This window comes from Sebastes umbrosus, chromosome 18 (genome assembly GCF_015220745.1).
Source record: "Sebastes umbrosus isolate fSebUmb1 chromosome 18, fSebUmb1.pri, whole genome shotgun sequence".
NCBI classification, from domain to species: domain Eukaryota; kingdom Metazoa; phylum Chordata; class Actinopteri; order Perciformes; family Sebastidae; genus Sebastes; species Sebastes umbrosus.
In genome coordinates, this window is record NC_051286.1 from 5,604,309 (window position 1) to 5,625,908 (window position 21,600).

The window sequence follows — 21,600 nt, forward strand, 5'->3', positions numbered from 1 at the left end:
TGGAGCGGCACAAACAAATAAATGGCAGCCATCAAGACGTATCGCCCTCCGCAACCACAGCAAAACAACGATAAGGAGATTTCCCTGATACGATCGATCTTTATTCCCAGAAATGTCGGATTAACAGGATTCTTATCGGCTGTGTTTTCCCGTTGGAGCAGGCGTGGACAGCACATGCCTTGAATCATCCACACTTACATCTTGTTCTGTCCTGATGACACAGCTGACAGATGGTGCCGAATGTGTGGGACATGATACCAGCTGTTGCTCCAGCAGAATGTAGTGTGGATTTTTGCATTCACGCTAAAAAAGAAAAACAAGTCCTCAAACCAATGCCAAAATGAGGATTTCTCCAACTTTTAATTCGCCTTTGACCTCATTTGTTGTTGCCAAACTGTCCATATAGAGTTGTTAAAGCTGCATTAGACTCTGAAGCAGAGACGCAGTCATGGCATGCTGCTCGATTATCATGTTTTTATGGCCTAAGTGTTAGCAAACTATTGCTTACTTACACATGCAGCAGTCACGGGAGATCCCAAATGAGTCAGGCCACCTGATGAATGCTGAAAAAGTCCAATATCGACTCTACCTTTTTCCTGTTTTGGATCAACAATTCCTCAAGGTGATTTAATAATTGATATTACTTGGGCTGCAACCGGGTATGTCGCTAGGGCAGGAATTTCATGAGGGCCACGGCCTCCGTGCCCCTTCTGTTTGGCCTTTTGCCCCTCCAAAAAATCATATTCCCTTCGGTCTCAGTGGCCTTGATACCTCGCCCGCACTGCCCCAGCTGATTTCAACGTTTCCTCCTCCTCGCTTCTAAATTCAGTGAATATCAAGTGAAATGCTGCGCACATAACCAGTGGTGGGTTTGATTTCGAGTGAACGGCTAGAAAACACACGCCGCAGCGTGTTTCAGAAGCTCTGCTCCCCTATAATGTATTTCTGATGGAGCCACGGTGCGATGCGTCTCCTTCGCTGGTTGAGGAGATGCACCCAAAACCGGCTCCTTCTCCTACTTCCCCCCTCTCTGAAGTCTTTGAAGTAGGTGAAGAAATCAGAGCATTCTCCTCCTGCTAAAAGGCAACTGTATGTGAAATATAGATATGAAATAATCATGAGGATGAATGTATTTTCAACAACTATATCACAGCCACAAATCTTTGATCCGTGTTGTTCATAACTGGACTTTTAACTGCATTAACTTTGTCTGTAGGCTACAGCACAACAAAGTAGGACAAGACAACAATAAACACATTGAGACAAACATTTTTGAAACAAAAAGGAAAACCATTTAACTATGGAAGAACAGATATGAATAATAATGACCAACAAAATCTGCTAGTCAATAAAATCAGGCAGGCAAAACACTCTGTGAAATAAACAGCTTTTTTATTTTTTTATTTCACTGATAGTTATACTATGTATTTTAATTAAAATATTCCTCAACTCTTAAGTTAAATTCATTATTTCCATGGAGTGTAGTTGATTTGCCCAAAAGAGACAAAATGCACAACGAACAAAAAGTTAAAGATGAATTTCACTGATTATTATTATTATTATTATGATTATTAATATTCACTGATTATTAGCATTATTTTTTTAATTTCCATTAGATTTCGCAATAATATCGTTATCGTGAATTCTTTTGACCACGATAATCGTGTAGTGGAACTCTGATATCTGAAACTAACGATTATTTTCATTTTCGATTAATCTGCTGATTGTTTTCTTGAGTAATTAAAATAATTGTTGAGTCCAGAAAATAGTGAAAATCTCTCATCATCATCAAACTGACGTCTTCCAAGTTGTTTATTTTGCATTTCAAGTCATTCAATTTACAATCATATGAATTAGAGAAAACAGAAAACCTGCAAATCCTCAGATTTGAGAGTGTATTTGGCATTTTTGTTTTTAAAATTACCTAAATGGTTACTTGATTATCAAAACACTATTATCAGATTATTTCCTGTCGATCAACTAATCATTCAGCTCTAAATTTTACTGCGGTCAAATGGATATAGATGCAGGATAAATGCGCTGAAATTCAGTATAACAGACACTTTGACCAGCCTTTGCTTCACCCCTACAGGGTGTGATCTTCATCCTTTGATAACAGTTGGTTCCCAAACTGTGTTTTTTATATTTTGCTTAATTTGAGTGAATCTTCTTGTTTTACAATCTCGATTTTAATGATATTCTGTTACTCCTCGGGGCTGTATTTCCGAATTCCGTCTATAATTTAAAATCATAATTAGTATAATTCAAAACTGAGTAAAATCTTCTCACCCTTCACACAATCTTATAAACGGCTTGTTTTTTCTCACACATTCTAGTATCACTACACATAGCAGGCACAGTCTGTGGTTACAGTATATATGAGAAGTTGAAGATTTGTTTTGTCTAAAGCTTGACATCTTACTTGCTTACATAAAACTGCTCTGATCTCCTTTTCTGTTTTGCTGAATATCCGTATGACTCACAAGACGGTACAGTCTAGTAATTGTATCTAATCTTAACTAATCATTGGTCATCCACCTCCTCATTTGAAAAAAAAAATAAATCGTTTTCCTCCCCCCCACCCCCCGTGGTCCAATAATTCCATAGAAAGCTCTTGAGGAGAGAAGTGGCCTTTACCGAACAGTAACCGAGCAGAATACAAATGCCCCCAAGTCACATCTTCTTGCTCAGTGCCTCTCGATATAGATCAGGAAGTATTGATCCATAACCCACTAGTGTAGGAACAATAAAGGTGTGTGAATGTTTCACTGTATGTTTTTTTTTATTATTTTTAAGTTATTGGAAGATTTTCTTTAAAGGGTAAAAACAGCACATAATGTCAAAGAGGAGAAAAATTGCTATATGTAGACAGAAAAATGTTGCCAAAGGCTTGTCTGGTATCTTTCCCAGAGTTTAGACATACAGCTTTGAAGAAAAGTTTACTGTAGAGCTGCAACAGTTAGTCGATTAATCGATTAAACCATCAACAGGAAATTAATCTGCAACTAATTTACAAGATATCTGAAGTCACCTTGGTCTGAGGGGAATTATAACACTATAGCATTTTTCTTCACATTTTCATAATTTTCTGGAAAAAAAATCAATCAAGAAAATAATTGTCAGATAAATCCATAATGAAAGTAATCACTTGTTGTAGCTAGGGCTGCAACTAACGATTATTTTCATTCTTGATTAATCTGGAGATTAGTTTTTTGTTTAATCGATTAGTTGTTTAGTCTATATAAATGTCAGAAAAGGGTGAAAATGTCAATCGGTGTTTCCCAAAGCCCGAGATGACGTCCTCAAATGTCTTGTTTTGTCCACAATTCAAAGATATTGAGTTTACTGTCATAGAGGAGGAAAGAAACCAGAAGATATCACATTTAAGAAGCTGGATACAGAGAATTTTTTTTACTTTTTTACTTAAAAAATTACTCAAACTGATTAATTGGTTATCAAAAGTGTTGGCGATTAATTTAATAGTTGACAACTAATGGAGTAATCATTGCAGCTCTAGTTGTAGCCACATCTTACAGTGAACATTACATTCACAAGCATACGTACAGCAAGTATAACATGTAGGGATAAATGATAGAATAAGATAACATGAGGAGAAATGTCCTGGAGAAATGCATGTATAGAATAAGCAAACAAAATGTAAATACTGGATTAAGTCAAGATCATTTACATAAATAAGAAATATGAAGGGCCTTGAGATTGATCCCTGAGGAACTCCACAGGAAAGTATTCTATAGCCTGAGGAAACATTTTTTCCATAAATATTTCCATTTTGTTTTCCCATGAGCAAATATAATGTTTCCTTTTGTAATAACATATATAATACTCTACTGTGTAAAATATAGGGCTGTTCTCGACCAAAGAAATTCTTAGTTGACTAACACTCATACGATTTTGGCGACTAATCGATTAGTTGATTTAATCGACAGATCTGTGAAAGTGAGTTTCTCCACAAAGAATCGCACAAAAGCACCACTTTAAATATTTTCTTAACCAGAGATGTGTTCATAAGTTTCTTATGAAGAGAACTCCCATCTTTGAGAGATAGATTGGAAATGTGAAAAAGCATATTGGAGATGCACAGAAAGCGTTTTTAAAAAGTTTTTTCTACTCATCACGGCCAGGTGACGTAGAAAATGTTTGCCTCATTATGTTTTTCTGTCTCTTGGCAAACAACAGAAATGGCAGCTTGGTTGCTGAGTTTGAGCTCCTTTTTTTTCTCCTCTCTGACAACTTGTGAGAAATATTAAATGTCAGATTGTTGTCATACATTTAGTCCGTGTCCATCTGGCAACTTTTATAAAAATAATTTTTCTTCTACTTTTAGTTTTTTTTTTTTTTGCTGATAAAAGTGAGTCATTGTTTTGAATCATTTTGTCAATTGTGAGCGTACAGTTGACTGTACTCACAACTCCTCTGCCTCCATTTAACACTCTAAAATCATCATACAGACAAGCTTGTGAAATTCATCACTTGTCTGTTCTAATTTTCCACCCTCTTTTATTAATAGCAGGAGCAGGAACTCGAGTGTAGTTTGTATTCTGCCACAGTCACAGTGGTCCGCCAGATGGGTTTTGGAGGCACCTTTGCTCTGCCTCGGTGGCCCTGTCTGTCTGAGAGGCAGTGACGGATCAGGTCGCTCTGCTTATCTGTTTGAAACAACTGTGTGCGGCTGGCCAATGATGAGAGGAAGCTGTTGTCATAGTGACAAAGAAAAAAAAAAACGATTTTGCTCTACTGTTTACTTTTGGTGGTGACATTCCCATGAGCTCAGCTGATGTCAGGGTCTTGTTGTGGTACTATATGCACCTGCATACTGCTCACCTGTGGTGTAGTTATAAATAAAAGCTGCAAGAAGAGACTTACAGTCTTTTATTGATGCTATGAGGATGTTATTGTGTTTTGTGTGTGGATGCACTAATGATTTTTTTAATTATTGATTCATCTGTTGATTATTTACTTGACAAATTGATTAATACTTTGGTGCATAAAATGCCACAAAATAATGAATGGCCATAATTTCCCAAATTTGACATATTCGCTATCTTATCACAACCTAAAAAAGACAGCAAATACTCACATTTGAGTAGCTGGAACCATGTTTTGGGAGTTTTTACTTGATCAGTTAATCTCTTAAATAGGGCTGTGTATTGGCAAGAATCTGGTGATACAATACGTATCATGATACCGGGGTAATGATTCAATATATTGCGATATTGTAAGCAAGGCGATATATTATGATTTTTTTAAATTTAGGAAAACTGTCATACAACAAACAACAAATGTTTATTGCATGCAAAAAACATGTGACTCGTGGGTACCCATACAACCCATTTTCATTCACATATCTTGAGGTCGGAGGTCAAGGGAACCCTTTGAAAATGGCCATGCCAGTTTTTCCTCACCAAAATTTAGCGTAACTTTGGAGCGTTATTTAGTCTCCTTTGCGACAAGCTAGAATGACATGGTTGGTACCAATTGTATTCTTTAGGTTTTATAGTTTCAAATGATGCCAGTAACTTCACTCTAGCTTTAAAACTGAGCCCGCTACAACCTCTAAAATATCGAATAACGGTCTGGCCCGACGGCAGGCCGTTGCATTTTCAAGAGTTAAATAAAAAATCGATTGTATTTGGATGAATCGATACAGTATCACACAACATAATATCGCGATACTCATGTGTATTGATATTTTCTTACACCCCTACTCTTAAGTCATTTTTATTACAATAGTTGCCAATTTTTATTTTCTGTTAATCGCCTAGTGATTTAATCTCCAGCGCTAATCCTGTGGCTCATCACCATGTTCCCACATGTCAGGCTTTGAAAAGGCTCTCCAACAAAAAGCTGCATAAAATATACATTATATAGTCTGTTCTGACTCATAAAAGTTTTTGCCCTTGGCCCCACAACAAGTTAGATTAACAGCGTTGCCATGGCGGCTCATTAATATGTAAAATATTTTTTCCAAAGGAGATTTATTTTAGTAGATATATGCTATTAATGTCATATTGGAGACGACGTACGATTCAGTCTAAATAAAGACTACTCTGTATTGTAATGAGCACACATAATTGTCATACATGTGTGTCTAAATGAGTTAATTCCCAGGTTATATTAAGAGATGACTGAGTTTGTTCTCTGTGTGTGTTTCAGGGACAGCCTGTTGGCCAGTGTGACTTCAATATCCGGCTGTTATGCATAGAAAAGGAGATAATTTCTCCCCGGATGGAAAAGATGAAGACTGGACAGATTGACAAAACCAAGGAGCCCTTCAGTGTCCGAAATAAACCCTTCTTTGACATTCATGCGTCACGCAAGGTAACGTGAACAAAGGCATCCTTTTCACTTTCCATCTCATTTTTTTCTTCCCGTTTCTTTCACAGTTGTGGTCAAAACAAATCCAAACCAAATCCAGATGAACCAAAATTAGTACATATATCATCTACAATTTAAATTTGTGAGTTATTAATGTCCCAGTTACCTCCCTGGATGGCAAATTGGTCCCAGTTGAGGAGCCAGAGCGAGAGCAATTGAAAGACATCTATGTACCGGCGTCTTGTGGGAAGCACAATCTCACTTTAGAGCAGGGAAACTGTCCTCCTACGGGAGTCAGACCTGAGGGAGGGAAATCACAGGAGAGTACCTGGTAACTGGGCCTGCTGGACCCAATGGGATCAATCAGACTCAGCCCCAAGACATAGTGTCTGTAGTCACTGCCATGTGCCACTGCTAAGTTCACAATACACGGCTTTCAAAGCCGTCAGATCTCTGTACTGTTCACACTACACAACATTGCTCTCTTGTAAACGTGTCTCTTTAAGTCGTTGTGGTTTTCACACTACAAGATCTATGTTTTGTCACACACGCAAGAAATACACGGTACATGTCATGAGACCATATGCGAGACACATTGCTGATGTTGTTGTTGGCATGTGTTTACAAAATAGCCTGTTTCCACACTCTTTTTTTATTTTTATTTGATAGTGACGATTCAATTTAACATAGTTCCAATACAGGGCATGAAACTGATGTGCTGCACAGAGAGTTTGTAGCTATTGCTAATTTTCAACTTGTGGGCTTTTACATGTACAGAATAATTAAAATATACAACTATCTATATGACAAAACCACAATACACTGCAAATATGAAAATACAATAAAATACACATCATACATAGCCTCCCATGACACACTAATACACATACACCAATACACCATGGTAATTAACTGTAAAATTAGCTAAAAGTGGATACAGCTCTGGTTTGCTTTTAGCCAGCACTTAACCTTTGTTGTGAAGGCCTTTATGTCTGGAATTAATTTGATTTTGGTTGTTAATGTGTTCCAGAGTTGGCAGCCCTTTATGGAGAAAGCTGATTGTCCAGATGTAGTTCTACAATGTGGTATTTTACAGTTGCCATTCACCATGCTCCTAGTTACTCTATTGCTGTCTTGTCGTTAGATATATCTGGAAAGAGGCTCTGGGGCTAGACTATTAACACATTTAAAGACTAACTTTAAAGCTCTCAAAGCTCAGTAGATTGTGTCTTTTTAGGATATGACAGTGATGCCACCGGACAGGCTTTTTGTCCATTATTTTCAGTGCCACATTGTAGAAGGATGTAAGATGTTTGACTGTAGAGATGGTGATGCTTGAGCCCACACTCTTACTATTTATTCCTCCAGATGCAACAACAACTTTGCTCCGTGTTGCAAATACAACACATTCAGTAAGTTCCTGTTGTTACAGGCGACCCCTCCTCCCTCCAGGTTTCTCCTCAACCCGTGTCTTGTGTTCTCATTGGCTGTAGCTCGTGGCCGGAGTCCCAGACAGGTCCAGATGTTTAGCAATGCTAGATATCTGCTTTGGCTTCACTTTTCAGAACCGGAGGTTGCCCACTCGGTTTTGACCGGAGGACCCAGTGATTAATGTCTTCTTCTTGGCCCCCAAAAAGTCCCTGCTCCCTGTCTGATAACTCTGGTAGCCCAGAAACTATCATGGTGCTGTTTGCTGTACTGGGTATCATTGATTGGTCTCCGTCTGTGTGAATACACCGGGAGGTATAAGTAGGTTCATGTGGAAAGACGGCAGTGGAATAAATCATTACAGTACACTGCTGATGAAAGTCATTACTGCCTGTAAGTTTGGGAACATTTCATAGATTTAGTTGCACCCGGCATTGCTGTAATTTGCTCGATAATAACAAGAGTGAAGTCTTTGATGTTAATTCAGTTGCTTTCTTTGGACTATTTTGGTTCAGATCAAATTTTGTAGCTTTTTTCCTTGTAGTTGTCATAAATAAATAAATGATCACGGCTCAGGTTGTAGCACTGTGCTGTTCACAGGCTGAGGACAGCAGAGCTTTTATCCTCTGAATAGCTGTTAAGCCTTCCTCAAAGGCCTGCACTTGTGCCCCAATATCAGGTCTGTGGGAGGTCAGAGCACAATTAATTTGATGTTTTGCTCGGGCCGAGATCAGTCGGAAATCTTGGCACCGCACATTCGCAGATGATCAAAGCATACGGAGGGGGGAAAGGTTCAGACATTTCTTGTGTTGTGGTCGCATGTCTTCCTCTGCCAACGCTGACATCCTGGTGTTTTTCTACTTTGTGAAATTCTTGGTATGAATAGTTGGGTTACCTCTGGTCTAACCCTGTCCTGCAACTCCTCTAAGAACCTTTATGAAGGATCGCCCCCCGACTCTTTGAGGGGCATGTTGATGAAGATACTCCGGGAATTAAGTCATTGGAACCACGTCTGGTCTCTGACTGCTCTATTGTGTTGTGCAGCGACCATCTGCTCCCCATACAGTCATATCTCTGTTGTGTGGGACATTAAAAGAGGGAAACTGGAATCTGGCTTATTAATTCATAGCAGCACAACCCTCCACTTCATGGCATATCGACCAGAAAAGTCCTTTCAGGGATATTTCAGTCACAGACTGGAGTTGTATGATGGCTTTTGTCTCCGGCTATGCTGCTGTTTTTCATCTCAGACACTCACACATTCATGCCGCCATCTCCCTCCAATTGGAACCATTTATTCTTTTTTTTTTTTTGCTTCCTCCACTTGTCCAATTATCTGACAAAGACTCCTTTTTGTATTACAGAACTTGTACATTGGGACAACCAGATAATACAGTTTGGAATTTCCCCTTTGTGTAGGTTGAATGGGACTTGGCTGACAAAATATATTTTGAGTGGAACATAATTCTGGATGTAATGGTGCTTCACAACTCAGTTGGTGGTTCCTGTTGTGCAGTTAATTGCATTTTGCTGTTTTGCAATAATCCATGCTTTATCTTTAAGAGATTGATGGATTTCATCTGATGTGACAGGTGTGTACAATGCCTGTCACTTATAGTGCATACTCTTGTTGCTTACAGTACCTCTAGCAAATTATGGAAGATTTAAAATACCTAAGTCAAGCACAGAAATAAAGTGAAATACAATACACATTTTAAAATATTTCCTTTTTATTATACCCCAGCGACCTCTCCGAGTGCACTTCTAATTATATATGCATTTAATGTGTCATAATTAAATGAATAATGTATGTTAAAAAAGACAGTAGGACTGCAACTAACGATTATTTTCATTGTCGATTAATCTGTGGATAGTTTTTAGATTAATGGATTAGTTGTTTGGTCTTTAAATTGTCAGAAAATGGTGAAAAATGTCTATCAGTGTTTCCCAAAGCCCAAGATGACGTCCTCAAATGTCTTGTTTTGTCCACAACTTAAAGATATTCAGTTTACTGTCCTAGAGGAGTAATGAAACCAGAAAATATTCACATTTAAGAAGCTGGAATCAGCATTTTGAGTGCACTCAAACTGATTAATCGATTATCAAAATAGGTGGTTAATTTAATAGTTTACATCTAATTGATTAATCGTTGCAGCTAAAACAGACAGTTATTTTGTCTAAAACTAAACTTCATTGTGAAAGGGATTGTCCACATTTACATCAAATCACAACACAGAAAACAAAGTGAAGTATTGCATTTCATTGTTGTTCAGCAGCGAACACTAAACACAAGGTTCTGTCGTAAGTTTTCATGTAGAGGAGCTTTTTCTTTTTTTAAGATGGAGACGCATCATTGATTTCCAAATTAAAAAACTGTCCGATGACAGCTTGGGAGCGAGACCCTGGGTGGAGTTCATCATCGCTGACAGACAACCTTTCACATTAAAACAGTCTCCTGTGGGCCAGCAAGCTTGAGGGACACTCTCGACTGTACATGCAGTGCTGCACATTAAATACACACATCATTATACTGTATATGCAGCTAGCAGTCAGAGAACAAAGAGATTACATTTCTCTCTACTGGTAATGAACACTGGTAAATTGATCAGTGAGTGTTTCCGGCAGAGATCTGTGAATTTCCTTCAAGGAATTAGAAATCTAGTCAAGACTGGGAATTCTGGTCATTTCTTTGCTTGCTGAAGGCAACAGATCTGTCAATTTCCACAGAGAATCCGGTTATATGGTAGAAATTAATTTTCCACCGGGGATTATTGAAATGAGTGTTAAAGTTTCGGGGCTACAGAGAACTGATGGTGATTTCTGCAGCTTCCACTGAGAGTGGGCTTAAAGAGTAAAAAAAAATATCACCCAACTCAAACATGTATCCACAGTATCATTTACTCAAGTACTGTACTTAAGTACGATTTTGACATCCTTGTACTTTACTTGGGTATTTCCATTTTTCTGCTACTTTATACTTCTACTCCACATTTCAGAGGGAAATATTGTACTTTTTACTCCACTACATTTATTTTACACTTGGTTACTTTTTACATAAAAAAACCCACATTATATTCTTATATGATATGATGCAGTTCTATAGTTCAATTATTATCTACATTTGTCTTGAGGAATTACAACATTAAAATGCTCTTTCATGTGTTAATGACAAAAACAGAATAATATAATACTTATAGAAATATAACACTGTGAAAGGAGCACATTTTGCTGATATTACTTCTGTACTTTTACTGAAGTTACATTTTGAATTTGACACTTTGACACTATTTTTAGACTGTTTTATTTCTACTTTTACTTAAGTAAAGTATCTTCTTCCACCACTCTGTATGCATGTTTCATGTGCATGTAGAGCTGCAACCATAAATTAATCGATTAGTTGACTGACAGAAAATGAATGTGCAACAGTTTTGATAATCTATTTACTTTTGTGAGTCATTCGTTTAAGCAAAAAAATGCCAAAATTATCTTGTCCCAGCTTCTCAAATATGAATATTTTCTGTGTCATTGGGGTTTAGACTGTTGTCACATTGGGACTTGGGAAGTTTTTCACCATATTCTGACATTTTATAGACCAAATAAGTAAGCGATTCTTGGAGAAAATAATCTAGATATTGATCGATAATGAAAACAATTGTTAGTTGAGGCTCCAATTTCATGTTTTTAGTAGCCTCTACAATGCAGGGCCACCCTTATTATAATGTATTGGGTGTATAGGATGAACTTAAATCATCAGCTGTCAAACTGTCTTCATTTAGACAGTGTTGTCTAGACTCTGAATATATCTCACGACGTCATATCTACAAACTTCCATTTGTCCAACTAAATCGTTCTCTCAAAATAGGCAACATTTTAAATTGGAGTAGTTCCCTTTTCAGTTCTTGAAAATGAAACCATCGGCGAGGTGCACCCCGTTTGAATAAGCCTAACATTTGCAGAGAGCGTACAGTAATTAAATGTGACTCAGATTTAATAAAGTCACAATTTGATAACATTAAAAATTACAAAAGGAAATTAGATGGTGTTAATTTGTCTTTGCTCTTCGCTGAATATCTAATATCCCCTCGCTCATTTATCTCATCTCTAAAGAAATTAGGCCCAAGCTGAATAAAGTTTCCCCTCTAATGAAACTGGTATCTCCAATTGACCCCAGGCCATCACCTTCCCCCCGCCTCCCGCCTCCCAGGAGTCCAGATAGCAGAGAGAGACTTCACATGAACGAATGAGTTTCTTACCTGAGAGTAGATCTTATCTTGAAATACCTTTTTGAACCGAGATTGGATTTGGATAGAGAGCTGAAAAAGTAGTTACATACTTTTGTAAGACTGCAGTGTTTGCGTGGAGCTTGAAACTAATCACAGCGAGTGAGATTAAGGTTTAGAGTATGTACTGAATACCAAATAGCCCATAGAATTGACTTTCTTGAGAATGTAGATGGATGGATTGATAGATAGATAGATAGATAGATAGATAGATAGATAGATAGATAGATAGAGAGATAGAGAGATAGATTTATTTATTATTTGTCTTCAAGGAGGAAATTCTTTTCCACAGTAGGTGCATACATAGCACAAACAAGTAAGACATGCAGAATTATACAAAATCAGACAAAAAGACAAAGGCATGTATTAGCACTCCACACACTACGGACTATGTAACTTAAGAGTAATTCACTTATTTAAAGCTTGTAAGGCTGTAAGAACAAAGCTCTTGCTAAAAGGTGTCTAAAAGAGGGGTAAAGTGATAAAGTGTATAGTAGATGATGCTTTGCGAGTCAGGGATGAGGTGACCCATTCGGATAAGTTGAGGGGGAGGAAGATCAGTGAGTTTGCCGGCTAAATGAGTTATCTTTAAAGGGTCAGTCTGTAGCATTTTGGGTGATCTATTAGCAGAAATGGAAGATAATATTAATTTTTGTTAGTGTATAATCACATGAAATTATGAGTCGTTGTGTTTTTGATAGCTTGGAATGAGCCCTTCATATATCAGGGAGCGGGTCCTCCTTACGGAGTCCGTCATGTTTCCTCAGTAGCCCAAAATGGACAAACCATACGTGTTTTTACGTTACCTGAAGGCCACCGTAGTTCACCGACACGCTTGTGAAACTGCGGTAACTTGAGCCTCAGAGCGCAAAACTGTGGTACTGCCAGCTGCTGTCGGACTTCTGTTGCTCTTAAACCATAGTCTGTATATAAGAAGTGGATGTAGTCACCGTGACGTCACCCATTGGTGTGTGGACTGCCGTTTTGAAGCCTCAAGTTTGGCATTTTGGCCATCGCGTCTTGTTTTCTGGCAAGCAGAAGCAACACGAGACATTTTTAGGCAACCAAAAATGTTAGTAATGCAAGTTTAAGGCACTTCAGCATTGACTTCACTTTTCAGAACTGGCGGTTGCACACAGTCTTAAAGTAGTGTTATTATGGTATGGTATAATGATGGCTGTAAGTCTCTGTTGACACCGCTTGTAACAGAGACAGTCGGCCTTTTTTTATTTGTCCTCTCTTTCAGTGTGTCCCTTTTTTTTCATTGATTGATTCATTGATTGTGTGTGTTTGTGTTTAGTTTGTGTGTTAGTGGCTGTATGTCTGATAGATGCTGTCTGCAGTGACCTGTTTGACTCTTTTATCATTTGTCTCAGTGCATAGGGCGACAAAACTAGTTTCCCCTCTAGAGGTTGATAATTCATCTAATCTAATTGTGACCTTCCTCCAGGTTCTTTACTAATCCTTTCCAGACCACATTTTCTGATTTCAATTTTCTGATTGTGTATTCCCCGATACTCTATTCCATACCGAGCTTGTGGTTAGGTTGAAGCTTATTAAGAGGTATTATCTACATCAAGGTCTCGGGCTTATCGTTAATATATTAGTAGTTCTCGCCTGTGGTTGTCGTGTGGCCCTGAGGCCTACATATGACAGGGTTGCAGAAAATTAGAGAGTTTGAATATACATTTTCACATAAGTTATCTGCTGTATATACAAAACTTTTAATATTAATTCCAAAGACGAGCCGATACACATTTATTTTAAGTTAATATCCTATCTCTAAAGCCAGGTATGCTCCCACCTGGTTTAAGTTTCTAGATAAGGCGAAACCTAAATAGATTCACTTTGAAAGGTCGCCGCAAACGGAATCCAAGTTGAAATTGTTAACATTTTGAGTGCAAACCTCAGAGCGTGCACTGCAGCTCAGTCTGTTACTTGTGTAGAAGGCCCGGGTGTTGATCCCAGACGGCGTATTGAGTACCTGCAGCCGACCACATCACTGCAATGATCAGACTCTTTCCCGGACTCACCTTTCTCTCCAGTGGGCTCAGTCAGACCTTGAATCTATGCAGTGGGTGGGGGGAAAAATCGATACAGCACAGTATCGTGTCAAGTATCAATAATTTATTATATAAACTATTAACCTCTTAACTGTCAGACCGCTATTCTGTCTTTCAGAGGTTGTAGTAGCTTCAGTCTTAAAGCTAGATTCCCACCTCTAGTATGCAGATGCCCTCTCATGGTTCTCCTCTTGTCGTTACATCCAGATCTCAGAGTCTTGCTTTTTGCAGATTTGTACTGGCCAGACCAGGCTAGATAAAAAAAAAAGTAACTCCCTCCTTAACAGCATGTCTCATTAGCTGAGCGCTGTCAGTCTGCAGGTTTCCCTGTTGCTCACTGACCTCGCACCTCTGTCAGCTCTGGACTCTGCAGCTGTTGGAGATGGACAAGCGAGACCCTGGGTCTCCATCGTCTTTGCCTCCTTTATGTGGCTGTGCTTGATATCCGAGTTAGTTTGCAGTTATTCCTAGGGATGTGACGCTGAGGAAATTTTCCCACCGATTACACCGGACATTTTACAAGAAAAGATGACGGTCAATATACAATATATGTAGAGCGCTTACTTCGATCTTAATTGTTGGATGGCTGTGTGTCTGGCCTCTCCGGTCGAGCTTTTGCTGCGGAGCCGCAGGTTTCCACCCAGCCAATGCCAGAATCAACATATTTGCTTCATTGGAGTCTATGTGGAGGTAAAAGGAAGTTATCGCTTATATTGTTGTAGTCTGAGTAACGTGACGTCATATCCGTTACGTATCCTTCAACCAAAACAAACCGCAGTTAGCCACAGTGAGTTGGAAAAAATAAATAATAATTCTTGACAGTGACCGATATATTTGACTTCAGGACATCAATTCAATTCGATTCGATTCAATATGCTTTATTGGCATAACTGTTAGGTGAATAATATTGCCAAAGCGTCAATTCAATTCAAGAACAAAATAAAAATGAAAACATATACTGTATATACATATATATAATTCATTAAGCAAATTACAATATATAGATATTTAAAAAGAACATGACTACTCTCTCTGACTACATACGTGCTGAAAATCAAACAATTTCGCAAAGTTAAAGTCCTAAGAAGTGTATAATTCAACTTTTCCCCATGGTCTAGTGTTAAAAAAGGGAAAGTAATGTATTTGGTGTATGCCCGAACGCTGTGTAACACCGATTACCGCAGCAAGTCTATTGATTCCACACGCATATGTGTTTCTGTCACTTCACAATATTGTTAAAAGCCTTTTGCTAGAGAATGACAGAACTAAAATCTGCCTTATTGACCCGTAAACCTACAGTATTTTATTTGTTCAAATTAACAGCACAAATGTGGGGGAAGATAGACTGTTTGTGTTTCCTACTCAGTTTATGAAATCCACAGCAAATAAAGCATTCATCTGCCTGCGCCTCTGGCCTCGGCAATCCACCCATCCTCCACTGTTAGGTTCAAGAACAAGCTTCATTTTATCACCTGCATCCTCTCTCACTCTCTCTCTCTCTGCTGCTGCACCCACTCACAGAGGAAACATGTTGACTGTTGTATAAGGCCTTCAGCTGCTTGGAGTGACATGGACTTGATGACTAATGTTTGTGTACCTCAGTTGCTTTGAATTTTTTTTTTTAGTTTTCTTCAAAGCCTCCAAGATATTACGCAACATCTGATGATGCACGTCACATCCATACAGTAAAGGTCGGATTCACTGGAGGGAGCGAGAGAGAGAGAGGGAGGGAGAGAGAGAGCGAGAGAGAGGGAATATGTGGCAGCTTCGAGTGTAGCGGCTGGTTTTATTTGTTCTGCTCGCCTGCTCTCGTCGTGCCTTCCAGGCTCAGAGCCGGTGTACTCAAGGAAAAGAACAAGCGTCCTCTGGGTCGGGTCAACAGGTGTTTTTCTTCAGATGTTCTTTGGACTTGTTTTTTTGTGTGTTTATTCCGGTTTGTCCACCTCCTCTGCCTTTAGTCTGCTGTCTGCCTTTTGTGTTTGACCCAATGTGGTGATGTCATGACATCCTCGCCCTCCATCCCTGTCAATAATAAGTCATTCAGAGATAAACAGCACAGCTGCTGTCATAGTGATACAAAACAACATCACTTTTATCTGGAATGCTACTTTTTTGAAGATATTTTTGCTGATTTTAAAGTTAGACTGACCTCCTCACTTTTTGTGGAAGGACATACAGCGATGCTATTGTGTATTTTTCAGTGGTGGAATGTAACTAAGTAATACTACTTTATGCTTTTACTCTGCCACAATTCAGAGGGATATATTGTAGTTTTTACTCCACTACATTTAGGGCTGAGCAATATATAGATATTATATTGATATCGTGATATGAGACTAGATATCGTCTTAGATTTTGGATATCGTTATATCGTGATACGGCATGAGTGTTGTCTTTTCCCGGTTTTAAAGCTGCATTACAGTAAAGTGATGTAATTTTCTGAACTTCCCAGACTGTTCTAGCTGCTCTATTATTTGCCTTTACCCACTTTATTTATAAAAAATGTCACGGTGGAAATATTTTTGTAAAAGCACCAATAGTCAACCCTACAATATCGTTGCAATATCGAGGTAGTTGCTCAAAAATATTGTGGTATTTGATTTTTTTACGTATGAAACAAGATAACAATTAATCACATTTTATAAGTTCATATGTTTTGTACGTTAAATATATTAACTACCCAACAGTATATAACATGGTTCAAATCAGCAACAACTACAACAGTAAAATGCTAATTACACATGAATGCATCAGTGGTAATAATCCAATATATAAGCATTTTTCAGCATTATGAGTGCTTTTACTTTTGATACTTAGTACAAAGTACATTTTGCTGATAATATGCTGACAAGTTTTCAATGCAGTTGACAGTAGTGCATGAAACAGGTGACCTGAAAAAAATCATGTGCCTCTGTGTCCTCCGGTGCTCCTAGCGGCATCTGCAAGATTTCACAGACCTTAGGAAAACAAGCAGTAAGAGCTGATCTGAGGTCTGCTGTCCAGCTGCTGTCTATGAGAGCCGGCTGTCAATCACTCGCGAACTCCGACCAAACGGTCAAACTAGGCAGCGCTGATCAAATATGAATCAATATTCTGTTACGTTAATGCCTATTTCTCTCCTTAAATGTTTTCAGAATCATCTTGTAGTGCACGGTTTAGCTGTAAAATGAGAAAGTTTGTGACGCCGCCATTGTGAAATCAGGTGAAGGAACGCCAAGTTCTGGTCACATGACCGGGGCACAGCCAATAGGAACGCTCTCTCAATGAAATGACTTGTGATTGGTCAAAGTCTCCCGTCACGGGCTATATTTTTTAAAGCCTGAAAACAGCCATGAGGAGGTGCAGAAGTCTAGTTTTCTCTCAGAACACTTGAATTACAATATGCTGGAAGGTTATTATGGCAATGATGCCAAAAATATACTGCCTACTGCAGCTTTAAGTATTTTCTAGTATTGCTACTTTTATTTACTAAAGGATCTGAGTACTTCTTCCTACGCTGGTATTTTTCCATTTGAGGATAAAACGGTTGGCTGAGTGAAATCTGAGAACCGACATTTCCAGGAGACTTCTGTGGTGCCCTGCGGACTGGAAAACATCACACTATGTATCCTACCAATATGTTTTTCACACTTACTCTATGAGCTCCAAAGCGTCTGGCTATCAACCGGTTAAGCTGTCCGTCAACCGGTTAAGCTGTCTGTCCCCTGACACAAAATGTATCATCGGGAGAAAATGTCATGCTGTTCCACTCGAAAAGTGGAACATGGCAAGCAAGGATAACTAGCTTCCACTATCAATAATTATATATAATAATATAAAATACATAAAATCATCCTCACTCTGTCAGGGTGATGAGCTGGAGCTAAGTGTCAGTCAATAGACCATCACGGTTTCATATGCAGTGACTGTTTTAGCTCATTATCTAAATCCTGATTGGTTGGCTCCTTCTCACCACTTAAACTAGAGAAGCAGATTATTTGTACACCTTCAAAAACCAAAGTCAAACGCTTCTCTCCGTCTGACATCCAGCCATCAGCAGCCTTCTGTAGCCCCGGGCTCAGAGTCTCTTCTCCTACTGTGTCTAAGACAGCACACATACAGTACAGCAGCAGGCTGCTGGAGCCCAGCGACGGGCTGCCTCCTGGTTGTTGCCTCTTCACACCGACTCTCTGTCTGCTGTCTGTACGCATGAGTGTGACTGAGTGTGTGTCTGAGTGTGTGGGCTGTGCTCGGCACCGCTGTGTGTTTGTGGTTCTCTCCTGGAGACGGGGCGGTGAGGTGTCTAACCGGCAGTGGTATAGTTTCAGCACAGAGTCCCATCGCTGCAACATGATAACTAGGGATGCATCGATCTGACTTTTTCTGACTCTTTGGGGAATTGAAACTGTGTACAAAATACCCGATCCAGCTATTTGAGTCAATATTGGCCCGATATCCGATCTTATATTGGTGCATTCTTGATGATAACTCAGTCTTGTATGGTTTATTTGTTCGGCATTACCCATATTATTGTCCATTTCACTATTCTGTCCTACCAAGTTTTTGCACTAGGCGATAGGACCCGAAAGATGGTGACGAGAGGTTAACGTCTCGCTGCCGTAAAGTGGTATCGGTGCCGTTGTATTGGAGCCGTTTTGCGAGTACGAGTACATGAGCACAGTGTCGGACCAAATACCCGATACTGGTATCGGTGCATCCCTAGTAAGGTTAACGAGTGTCCGACAGACCGTGTGTGTGTGTGTGACGGCGGTGAGTGTGGGGTTGTCAGTGGCGTTATAGCTGTGAACGTAGCTGTAGCAGACAGTGTGTGTACAGTTTATTTGTCTGTGAATAAATGCTACAACTCGGTTACAGCCTTATTTTCTATATTTGCCATGGTTACTGCAGGCAGACAACTGTTTGGAAAAGAGACTATTTTATGAATGAAGCGTTGTAGTGTAGTGAATGTAGTCGTGGGTTAACACTGATAACCAAAGCCTATTCATTTTCATGGCTGTTTATGACGATGTTCTTGGAAGCTGAAAACAAAACCCCGTCTGAATGCTCGCCTGAAGCTCAGCGTCAGCTCAGATTATGGTTTTCAGTGAAAAGGTGTCTTAAGTCTTTATCATCTTGCTGCTAACCTTTTCTAATTTCACGGTAGGGGGTGTTAGCTGCTAGTCATCACGACACATTGTCCAGTTCGCCGCAGGTTTATACCACAGTTCAATTTCATGCTGTGCCCTGATATTGCTCATCATCTTTGCCAGTTCTAGTCTTATACCCTTATTGGTTTAATTCTTAAAATGTTAATATCTCCGTTCATCTTCTCCCTGTCACCGCAAATATAAAATGTAATCGTTTCCGTTATGAAACGACCGATATCCATCATCTGAAGATGTTAAACTCCTTCAGACTGTAACTTTGTTTGACTGCAGGCCAGCCAGTGGTTTAACAGCCCTGCCCGTGCACTCTGATGTGGGCTTTTCATTTAATAGGGAACTGCACACTGGCTTCAGAGGGCCATTCGCATTAGGCTTGAAAGGAGCCTCAAGCAACACAGCCCCGCGGTCTGACTGGAATATCAATCCATCCTCTTCGCCTTTGATTCAGCCCCCGCAACCTAAACCTCCTCAGAGCAACGAGGATGAGCAGACCGTAGGAAAACACAAAGGCTTCAGGAATGGAAAGTGCATATCGTATCAGTTCAGGTGTGCTGAAGAAAAAGCTGCCAATATATCGCACAGAGAAGGAGCCACGGCATTGCTTTGTAAATGAGAGCGTGCTGCATTGTCCTGCCTGCATATTAATACACCATAAGGTGAAAAAATATTTGACATACATGATACATGTTGACTCATATCGCTTAATACTTTTAGAAACATACTTCTGAGGCTTTTGCTCTGTATTTACTGCATACCAAATACTCAGTTCTTTAATCATCTTTAAAGCATAAAACCGCTGGTTAAAATGAGGTTTTATTGATCACGTTAGTGTTTTATAATATGATTTTTAGACTGTATTCAACCTGAAAAATCTAATCAGTGTATCAGTTAGTTTGCAGAAATGGATTCTTCACTCACAGTAGGATATTATTGCACATTTTTGCTGTATTTTACACCTTTTATGCTGGCGACATTCATTCATTTAGTTTTGTTAACCCCCTGAGACCCGACCCACTTCACTCTCTTTCAGAGCAAGTTCAGTTTTAGGTCTGGAGTATCTGATAGATATCGTATGAAACTAGAAAACATACAGAATCCGTTGATAATAATAACCATGGCATAGCTTGTCGGAAAGAACACTAAATAATGCTCTAAACGTATGCTAAATTTTGGCGAGGAAAAACTGCCACGGCCATTTTCAAAGGGGTCCCTAAACAGTCTTAGAATTACATAAATTGGGTATCACTGTAAAGCTGAGGCTCTTGTGGACCCAGTGAGCCCAACTGTATTCATGTGTGATGATGTTAGTCCCCATAGCAGCCATTTCATTGTAGTGAGATCATTTTTTAAAATTTGACATTGCTGTATAAAATGACCTGTGGTGACCTCTAGGATAATCACAGCCTCATGAAACTTTACAGCCACAAACTACAGACCTAGAGCATTCAGAGGATGGATGGCTTCCTAGCTAGATTGACATTAAGGGGGTTTCTGAGAAGTTTACACAACAGAAGTTGTGTAAAAAAATGCAATTCTTGCAGAAATCTCAAAATGTCAAAAGTTTACGAAATCAAATCACAGCATGGCTTTTTTCTATGGTGTTCCTCAAAGTCTTGGTGTCTTAATGTGGTATTTTGGAGGGATTATTGATCAATTTGATCAATTCTCGAGCGGTAAAAAATGGTTAAATTTATCACAGGATCTGTGTAACAATTGGTATCAACCCAAACATTGCTGCAAAAACTTATGAGACATAATAGAGCATGATATCCATGCATCATATACTGCTATCATAATGTTCTAAACCCTTATATACTTTCAAAATGTATTTGAATTGATGTTTATTTATAATTCATGACTAGAATAACTTGACACACAGTGCTGAGCTGCATCTCAATTAATCTCCAGGTTCCCAGTTTTCAGATGATGTACACCACCTCTATGTGACATCTACTGCTGACCTGCTGTCTCCCCCTAAACAGGTCTCAGAGGCTTAATTGTACATTGTTGAAGGAAGAGATTGTACAGAAAACCTTGACTGCCTCTTGGTTTGCTGTGTGTTAGCCCCCTATGGACAACACCTTGAATAGAAATGAGTAGGAAACCTGTTCTGCATTCAACTCGTTTCTGCTTATTTTGTATTCCAGTGGAACAATTGTAGTCCAGCCCATACAATCTGTTATTCAAAATCACACCAGGGAAATGGTCATTCAAATTCAAAGTCAAGGTCAAAACTGTGATTTGCCCTCCTGGGATGCTTTGTTGCAGCAAAACATAAGAAGTCAACACAGTCTGAAGCTTTCCGTTAATCTTTGGAAACAGAAATCCAGTTAAAAGGTACAAACAAAT

At 39.1% G+C, this 21,600-nt stretch overlaps 1 protein-coding gene across 3 annotated transcripts in view; it reads left to right on the forward strand.

Annotated features, from left to right (window-relative positions):
* Positions 1–21,600, forward strand: part of rngtt (RNA guanylyltransferase and 5'-phosphatase) — a 111,026-nt gene that overhangs the window by 46,126 nt on the left and 43,300 nt on the right. For all 3 annotated transcript variants that reach the window (XM_037750819.1, XM_037750820.1, XM_037750821.1), the window contains one exon: positions 6,175–6,339. In XM_037750819.1, the coding sequence (XP_037606747.1) occupies positions 6,175–6,339 (165 nt within the window). The remainder of the gene's footprint in view (positions 1–6,174; positions 6,340–21,600) is intronic.